The sequence below is a fragment of the Bombina bombina genome, chromosome 2 (assembly GCF_027579735.1).
Source record: "Bombina bombina isolate aBomBom1 chromosome 2, aBomBom1.pri, whole genome shotgun sequence".
In the NCBI taxonomy this organism is placed as follows: domain Eukaryota; kingdom Metazoa; phylum Chordata; class Amphibia; order Anura; family Bombinatoridae; genus Bombina; species Bombina bombina.
Genome location: NC_069500.1, coordinates 125,666,105 through 125,676,130, shown reverse-complemented (window position 1 = coordinate 125,676,130; position 10,026 = coordinate 125,666,105). Strand labels below are relative to the sequence as shown.

The 10,026-nt window shown below is 39.5% G+C and overlaps 1 protein-coding gene across 1 annotated transcript in view; it reads left to right on the top strand.

Annotated features, from left to right (window-relative positions):
• Positions 1 to 6,082: 6,082 nt before the first annotated feature.
• PAIP1 (poly(A) binding protein interacting protein 1) overlaps positions 6,083 to 10,026 on the top strand; it is an 86,215-nt gene continuing 82,271 nt past the window's right edge. The window contains exon 1 of the mRNA XM_053699683.1: positions 6,083 to 6,425. Coding sequence (XP_053555658.1) covers positions 6,086 to 6,425 — 340 coding nt within the window. The 5' untranslated portion in view covers positions 6,083 to 6,085. The remainder of the gene's footprint in view (positions 6,426 to 10,026) is intronic.

Below are 10,026 nucleotides of genomic sequence, written 5' to 3'. Positions count from 1 at the left end.
GGTGCTGCCTGAGGGATCACAGCTGGTGCTGCCTGAGGGATCACAGCTGGTGCTGTCTGAGGGATCACAGCTGGTGCTGCCTGAGGGATCACAGCTGGTGCTGCCTGAGGGATCACAGCTGGTGCTGCTTGCGGGATCACAGCTGGTGCTGCCTGAGGGATCACAGCTGGTGCTGTCTGAGGGATCACAGCTGGTGCTGCTTGCGGGATCACAGCTGGTGCTGCCTGAGGGATGATGACAGCTATATGCTCCTCCTCAGATGCTGGAGCTCTTCCAAGGGAAGCAGATGGTGGAGATCTCCGGATGGACTGGTAGTCCCATTGCCGACTGGTGTGCACCCACTCAGCCTGGTGGTATAATCCCTGACTCTCCTGATATTGGTGTGGGGGGGGTAAAGACATCTACCCTTCGGGGCTGACTTGGCTCCACCTCCAAGCCAAAGGAATAGTCCTCCGGCCAGGGATCCTGCCAGGTATTGTCTTGCAATGCTGGTGGCATGAGATCTGGATCGTCAACAGAGGCACTCCAACCCAGCTCATGCCTGGGAGCATACTCTTGCTGGACTCTCTGGACCGGTGGTTGAGGTGGAGGCATTCTCTGTGGCGGTGGTGGAGGTGGATGCATGGGCGTTTGCACCCTGGCGACTGGAGGTTCTGTGGAGGAGTCAAATGATGAGAGGGATTAGTACAGTCAGATATATATCCATGTGGGCATACAATGTACATGCTAGGGCCTATACACATTCTCATGTCAAACTCTATAACATGCATGTGCACATTGAGATTTGTGATATGAGGGTTTTTAATATGCAAAGTATACATGTATGTGTTTCATACAATAGTTCTGTGTACATGTCAGTGATGGAGAAAATGTGTTCTTTAAGTGACACTATGGTTGTGATGACTATAGTGTCCATTTACTGAAAACTCTACATGTGGCTTGTGGCCTGTGTTACTCTGAGACATGTTAGTATTTCACTATTCCACCTCATATCATGAATTTCAAAGTGTTAAGTAGCATTAAATGGACATTAAACCCATTTTTATTCTTTCATGATTCAGCTACAGCAAGCAATTTTAAACAACTTTGTAATTTACTTCCATTACCTAATTTGCTTCATTCTCTTGATATTCTTAGTTGAAAAGCATATCTAGATAGGCTCAGAAGCTGCTGATTGGTGGCTGCACATCAATGCCTCGTGTGATTGCCTCACCCATGTGCATTGATATTTAATAAACAAAGAATAACAAAATAATGAAGCAAATTACATAATAGAAGTAAATTGGGATGTTGTTTAAAACTGTATTCTCTATCTGAATAATTAAATAAAAAGATTTTGTTTAATGTCCCTTTAATGTGAAATCTAATTGTAGATGTTTTTGTTAGTAGGCCAAATACCATGCTCCTCATTGTGTACATGAATGTGTGACATTATAGGATGTTATATCTCAAATACATATAATACTGGTGTGTGGGATGTTACTCACCAGCATGCTGTGCTGATGTTGGAATCCCTGAGTCACGAGCCCCTGGAAGTCCACGGACTGCTGTGACACTCAGGGACCTACGAATGAGCTCCTGCCACTCGTTATATTCTGCCTCCTGGTGAGGCCCACCTTCTGTTGCCCTCTGGGACATTGCTTCTTGGCCCATCTTCTCCTTGACTCTCCTCTTACAATCATTCCACCTTTTCTTTAGGCCATCCACAGTCCTCCTCTGCTGGGACACACTATTAACTGCCTCCTCCACCTTCAGCCAGGCATCTTTACGCCTACGTGCAACTCCTTTGCCCTTCTCTTGGCCAAAGAGGGCGGTATGGTTCTCCAGGATGGCCTGGACTAGAGCAAGATTTTCAGCAAAGGAGAAGTTGGGGCACCTCATACGCTCCTCGTCCTGGGCTGCCTGGCTCCCTCCCTGGGATGTCCCTGGTGTGGGTTCCTCCCTATCCTCTCCCTCCTCCCCCCTTCTATCCCCATGTGCACCCTCTATCCCTCTTCTACTGAGTGTGCCTGGCCTTGGGGCAACCCCACTCCCATCCTCCCTTCTAAGTCTCCCTCTCCCCACTCCACTGACTCCCTGACGGGGACCCTGCTGCTCTTCCTGACCATAATCCTCTCCCTGCAACTCCCCTTTCCTCCTCCCCCCCGCCCTAGCTCTCCCTGACATCCTCACACTACACACACTCACACTCCTCCCACTTCAATCACACACAATCACAACCAAACACTCAGCCTTTCACACTGTAAAAGATAAATAAAATGTGTAAGGTGTTATAAAAAAAAAATGTTGTGTATTTTGTATATGTGTGTCTGCAAAATGTGTGCAATATGTAAAAAAGTGACAGTAATGTACAAGCTTAACAAATCCACCAAATCCGACCTAACTAAATATATGCAATGCGCCTTTCTCTCTACTCTAACCACTTTCTCTTACTCACTGTAGTGTGCTGTAGCTCCAAGAACCAACCAAACACACTAAAGAAAATGGCGGATGAGCAGGGGTTTAAGTATGATTTTTGAATGGCGTAATTACGTGGCGCATCTTTTAGAACTGGCGGTTATTTTTTACGATTCGTAGCCTAATTTGCATAAAACTACACTTTATTGAGACTTTACGTGAACAAAATACTGGCGTAAGTACTTGCGACGACTAAAATGTGTATTTGCGCACATTTTAGCTGATCGCCGGTTTTTCCTACTCACGCCAGTTTAGCATCTGACGGCGCAGTATATTGGATAGCTCGAGTTGCGAGGTGAAATTACGGGCGGCGTGGGTTCCCTTGCCTGCGCCGAAAACTACGACGGATATCGGATCGCGCCCAAAGTTGTATGAGTTATTTCTTCAAATTTCTTAAGTCGCAGAATGTGGTGATAAAATTTTGATTCCAATTTTCACCACTAGAGGGAGTCAAGGACTAGTTGAAGTCAAATCTTTACAGCAGACTTTATTTAGCTATGTGTGTTTATGAGCTTGATGTATTGAGCCATCTCTTATTCCCCAGGTTTACCAGCCATTTTACACTAGATTGCCCCCCCATTCCACAACAGTTTACTTTGTAAACAAAAGGAAATTATATCCTTAGACCACTATCCCTAAGTGATTATAATCTGCACAGATTTCTTATAGAGGCAATTACCTAATTTTCTTTGTTGTGCTTGTTTCTTTGAGAGACTTGGTGAGGTAAGGAGTATTATCTCACTTCAAGGGCTATATTGTGTTAAAGGGCCATGAAATCCACATTTTTTCTTTCATGATTTAGAAAGAGAATGCCATTTTAAACATCTTTCTAATTTACTTATATTATCTAATTTGTTTTATTTTCTTGATATTCTTTGCTGAAAAGCATATCTAGATATGCTCAGTGGCTGCTGATTGGTTGCTGCACATAGAAGCCTCGTGTGATTGGCTCACCATGTGCATTGCTTTTTCTTCAACTAAGGATATCTAAAAAATGAAGCAAAATAAATAATAGAAGTAAATTGTAATGTTGTTTAAATTTGTATTCTCTATCTGAATCAGGAAAGAAAGATTTTGGGTTTAGTGGCCCTTTAAGTCCCATAAGAATATAACTTTGCCTCTATACATACAAATATGTACCCTACCTTAAATCCTTCATATATATGTTTTCTACCTTCTAATAATTATTTCACAAGTTGTCAGGGGTCCAAGAGTGGCCCAATTTGTAGCAAATTGAAGGTATATATAAAAAGGAAAAATCTGAGGTTTTATATAAATTCTCATGTCAGGACTTAGTTTTAAATGATGCTTCCTTATATACCTGACCATACTTCTGTAATTACATTTGGATATATTGTATGCAATGTTCTTTTCTTTACTATGTATGACTAAGAACCTCAATAAAAATCTAAAAAAAAAAAATTTAAAATTTTTTTTACAGGAAAAAATAAATAATGAATGTGTATTGCAATGTGTTTTTACCACTATGCATAATTAAACTTTTTAAGAGAATGAAGAAAAATTGATAATAAGAGTAAATTAGAAAGTTGCTTAAAATTGCATGCTCTATCTGAATCACGAAAGAAATTTTTTTGGTTCAGTGTCCCTTTAAGGGAAGACTGTATATTTTGAAACTTGCAATACTATACCCTGAAGTTTGCAGGTGTGGCTGTTTTTTGTTTTATGGATCTGATAAGCACAAATTTTGCAGCAGATCTACGTAAGCAAAATAAGGTTGCCAGCTGCTCTCCACAAAAAAATACCTTTAAAGTGAAGGTCAATTTTCATCAATGAGTGCCCGGTTTTTAAAAATACTTTTAAAATCAGGGGCACTTTCATTGATGAAAATTAACATTGCACTGGATTTTAAGAAATACTTACCTTTTACTTCTGCAAAGCCGGATCGACGATCTCCCTCCTTCTTCTTCCTGCTGTAGACAACAGCAATGACGAAACTGGCTTCCTCCAATCACAGCCAGGCATCACGAGCTGGACGCTCTGGGGTGCAATCCATGATTGGAGGAAGCCGGTTTTTGTCATTTCTGACGTCACTACAGAGGAACTGAGGCTGAGATCGGCGATCCGGTTTTGCAGGAGAAAAAGGTAAGTATTTCTTAAAATCCAGTGCAATGTTAATTTTCATCAATGAAAGTGCCCCTGTTTTAAAAAGTATTTTTAAAAACCGGGCACTCATTGATGAAAATTGACCTTCACTTTAAACTAGGGAGACGTGACTGAACACTAATAGTAGTTGGGGATCCCAGAATAGCCCTTTGCTTGTCAATATTTGTTTTCCATAACATAGTAGCAGTGATTGTATCCCCTTCGCTGCCAGTAACAGACATACAGCAGTTGTATGATGCTCCCACCTTCACACACAGGCAGCAATGTTTTTGTATAGTTTCCAGTGCCACCAGTAAAAAAAAACCCAGAGGGATGATTTTACCCCAGTGCCTTCACCTAATCTAGACAGAGCATAGTTGCCAACATTTCAAAAAAAATTCCAGGGACACTTTGCAGCAGAGCAAGCGCAAGCGGGTTACTGGAGTATTGACGACCTACTGTTCGACTGCTCTGCCCACTCAGTTCTGCAATCAAAATACACCCATTTGATAGTAATAGTATAATTTAGATTTATCCATAGTTTATTATACAGATTACAGCACCAAGCTCTTACACCTACCCAGTCTCTGGAACACATTCTGGGCATATGGTTATTTTTACAACACAGCATCAAAATTAGAAAGACAAATAATATGTGAGCCCATTCAATAATAATAATATTCCATTAGGAATGAATTATATTTAAAAAAATACACTATATCTATCATCCATCTATCTGTATATATGTATGTGTGTGTGTATATATATATATATATATATATATATATATATATATATACACAAACAACAAATGTTATGCAAAAGAGATTTTCAGGGACATTTCCATGGACAAAAAAAATCCAGGGACATACAACAAAATCCAGGGACTGTTGGCAAGTATGGACAGAGCAGTGCCTTTAGCAGTTAGAACATATTAGATGCTTGTCCAGTATTTTTGTATAGCTTTTACCTGCTATACAGGAATCTCCTGTTAAATTACTATACATTTTCAATAAAACCAACTAGCCAGGGATGTTTTATTATTAAAATATTTTGCTACCTCTTTGGTCATGGTTTATTGAATAGCTTTCGACAAATACATCCCTAATAATTGTTACTGTTAATATTTTGCAATTGATTATTGATTTACAATAGGATCTTTAGCAACATCATCTCTATTACATAAAATGTTCTAATAAATTGTCTGTGTATCTTATGCTGTAGTTGTCGCTGTTCCATTTGCACACTTACAGGTACTTCAGTCCTGCAGGTGGCGCTGTGTTTTCATATTCAGAAACCATCGGAATTCTCTGGTAGCGCTTCTCAGGGACCTCCGTGCAGTAGGTGACGCTGTGCATACATTGAGTCCTCGCGAGGGATTTCGTGCTTAGCATTTTTTGTGACGCCTTCGAGTTAGTAGGTGGCGCTGTGCAACAAGGCGCATTATAGGTTGCGCTTTACCTCATAAGATTTCCAGGTCCTCCGTCTGTAGATGGCGCTGTGCCCCTGTTTCTTTCAGTGCGGGATGGTGACAGTAGGCGGAGCCGGCTCAGTGTTTGGGCCCGGGGGGCTGATCCTCCTGCAGCACCGAGAACATAGGCACTGTTTTTTTAGCGATATGTCAGACGGTTTTGACCGTGCTCCAGGAGCAGGAAGGAGCCGGGGACGCGGAGTGTTGGGTTCAGGGTTGGGGAGAGGCCGCAGCCGGGGACAAGAAGCGGTAGAGAGCGGAAAGATCCCAGGCTTCAGGGCCCAGAGTGGAGGGGAAGCTAACTCTGCGCCGCATAAAGCGGGAGGACGTCAGCAGCAAGGGCCACTTAGACCACCCCGCACTTCTCCATCTGTAATATCAGAAACTGCAGCAGGTACCTGGGGGATGCTGGTTATCGCAGCAGATATATTCCCCTATACTAAAGTAGCAAGTCACTAGCACAGACACGAACATCTATTACCTGTAACTACCCAGCACCCTCACTAGCACCAGCCACCTGTTATTTACTAGCATCAGTCACCTATGACCAGGGACAACCTTGGCATTTTAGGGGCCATGGTAAGACGGATTTGTGGGGCCCCGCAGCCCAGCTCCTTATTCCCTTTTCCGTAAAGGGACAGTCTACTCCATATCTGTTATTGTTTTAAAGGATAGATAATAGCATTATTACACATTCCCCAGTTTTGCGTAACTAACTAGTTTTTTATATTAATATAATTTTTTACCTCTGTCATTACCTTGTAGCTAAGCCTCTGCAGACTACCCCCTTATCTCATTTCTTTTGACAGAGTTGCATTTTAGCCAATCAGTGTTGACTCATAAATAGAACAGTGTTATCAATATGGCAAACATGTACTAGCATGGTCTAGCTGTGAAAACCTGTCAAAGCTCACTAATATGAGGTGGCTTACAAGGGCTTATACATCAGTATATGAGGCTACCTAGGTTTAGCTTTTAACAAAGAGAACAAAGCAAATCTGATGATAAAAGTAATTTTGAAAGTTTTTTTTTAAATTTAACTTGAATGCCCTATCTAAATTATGAAGCTTTGATATTTGACTAGACTGTCCCTTTAATTTCCTGCCCCTGTATACCCTAACCATGTCACAACATTCAGTATGTGCTATAGAATTTATAGAAAGAATAACAATATATATTACACCCAATATGATCAGGACTTCTTAAAAAAACTAAACACAGTATGTGCTGTGCACCTTCTCATACCCTCACTTTTGGCAGTGTGTGGCAACCTAATGCATGTGGGTGCCCCTTTTGCCTTGTATGTAACTCTCACTAGCACCTGCCACGCACAACTCACTCACTAGCACCAGCAGGCCTGGACTGTCCCTTTCTGACCATTAAGCAGAGTTGTTGCAGGACAAAATATCTGGTGTATTATGGCTACCTAGCTGACAGAGCTCTAACTGATGTGGGCTACTCGCCTTTAAATACCTGGGACTATTTTTGGTCCTGGTTCCAGTCCTGAACACCAAGTATTAGCATCAGTCAGCGCTAAAGCTAGCAGACATAAAATTATATTAATTAAAGGGACATGATACCCAAATGTTGAAACACTTGAAAGTGATGCAGCATAACTGTAAAAAGTTGACTATAAAATATCACCTAAACATCTCTATGTAAAAAAGAAAGCTATTTTACCTCATAATGTCCTAAGTATTCACACCCTATTGCAAAGGACGTTAAGCAGCAAATCAGTATTGTCTCATGCACACTCATGTTATGAAGTTTACTATGAAATCTTGTAAAATCACAGTAAAACATTTCATGACCTCAGCACTGCCGATGCTGATTGGCTGCTGTTCATTTCTTTTTTTTTTTTTTTTTATATATATATACATGCAGCAGGGCAGTAACTGAAGTATAACTTTTTAAACAGCACTTACTCTGGTGAGGTGAGGAAATTGTGAGGTGAAATATCTTCCTTTTTTTGCAATGAGATATTGGGTAATATTTTCTTGTCCGCTTTTTTTTTAGTTATGTTGCATCATTTTCAAGTGCTTTAAAATGAGTATTTTGTCCCTCGTAAAAGAATTGAATTATTGTTCCTTCGCTCGGCCAACTCGCACCTTCACAATCCATTTACACAGCTGTCGGTTATCCTAACAACACCAGATTTTTCGGAATATTCAGTTTAATGATATATAATATTATTATTATTATTATTATTAATAAAAAAAAAAATATATATATATATATATATATATATATATATATATATATATATATATATATATATATATATATATATATATATATATATATATATATATAATTTTTTTTTTTTTTTTTTTTTTGGTTGAATGACTGCAAAAGGTTTGTTCTTGGGATAATATGTCCAAACAAATGAGATTTCTAAAGAACTGTATGTAAAATGTATAACTGAATGGAACTGCTTTCTAAAAAGCATTTGTTTGGTTTTGATATTTTTAATTGATTATAATAATTATTTCTCCATAAGTTTTTTTTTTCATGTTTCTCCTATAAAATTTGTGTCTTGTTTCTTTTTTATAAAATTTTATAACTGCAAGTTTGGATAATTATAATATTTTGTACCTAACTTGGCTGGGACAGTTAAAGTTATGGTAAACTTTACGTTTTAAAATCAGGTTCAGAATGTAAGCAATATTTTAGTTGGACTTTCATTGATAATTTCTAATGAAGATGCTCTGTAACTTACTTTGTAATCTAGCCGTGCCATTTTAATACCCCTCGCTCAAGCTGCTCACTTCAGAACGCATTTATTTTGTGAGCTACCGGTTTTAACTGTTTTCCAATCTGTGCGCTAGCCGTACAGACCTTTTTTTTGTTTGTTTGTTTGTAGTAAGTGCACCAATTGGAGAACAGTTCAAACCATTAGCTCACAAAAAAATGAGTTTTGAAGTGGGCGGCCAGAGTGCAGGGTTATTAGTTTGGCACGGATAGATTAAAATGTAAGTTACAGAACATCTTAAATAGAAGTGAACAATTAAAGTCCATATAAAATATCGCTTAGATTTCGGACCTGATTTTAATTCCCTGTCTACATGTAGCTTGTTTTTATTATTAATGTAATCTTTCCATGTGCTGACAACAATAAATGTGCTATTTGGTTTGCAAAACTTCTTTGCCTGAGACCCGCTTTTTTGCCCTTACTATTTGAATTTAAAACCTGTCCCGTTAACCATCACTTTAAAAAAGGACATTTAAAGGGAAATGTTATAAGGAAGCAGCAGTGGAATTAGGGCTGCAACTGTAACGATTATTTTCATAATCGATTAATCGGCTGATTTATTTTTTACGACTAATCGTATAAAAAAACAAAACTTTTTTCCAATATTTAAAATAAAATCTACATACTGAGTGTTACAAATATAAACTTCACACTAAAACTTTACATTAACACAACTGTTCAATTTTTAAGCAGTGGAACAATTTTTTTATAATTAAGCAAAACAAAACCATGAATGGTTTTGAAAGAGGTAAAGGATCAGTGTTTATAACTTTGTTATTCACTCTTTCAGAAATTTTGCATTGAAATGCAAAAATGTCCACATGCTCCTGGCTGAGGCTGGATCTCTTTTTGCAAGCTATTTTGCCTGCAGCAGAGAAGATGCGTTCAGATAGTGTTGAGGTGCTTGAGATGCATAAGTAGGGGTTTGTCAATTTCACCAAGGTATATTTATCTTTAACTCTCCACCAATGCAAAGGGTTTTCTTCCTTGGCAAGGGGCCTTTTAATGCCGTTAGGGGGTTCTATTCCGTCCTAACCGTGCTGGGCTTTAGCACAGTTAGGACTGAATAGAACGTTGTAGCCATTTGGCCGTCCTGAAGCCAACGGTGCTTCCTGGATGTGATCGTGGTGTGAGGTCTTGCCTAGCATCATAGGGATGCCCCCCTGACCCGATCCCATATTTTAAATCTCGCGATTGCGGGATTTTATTTTGTCTACATCGGAACGTTCTGATATAGACAAAC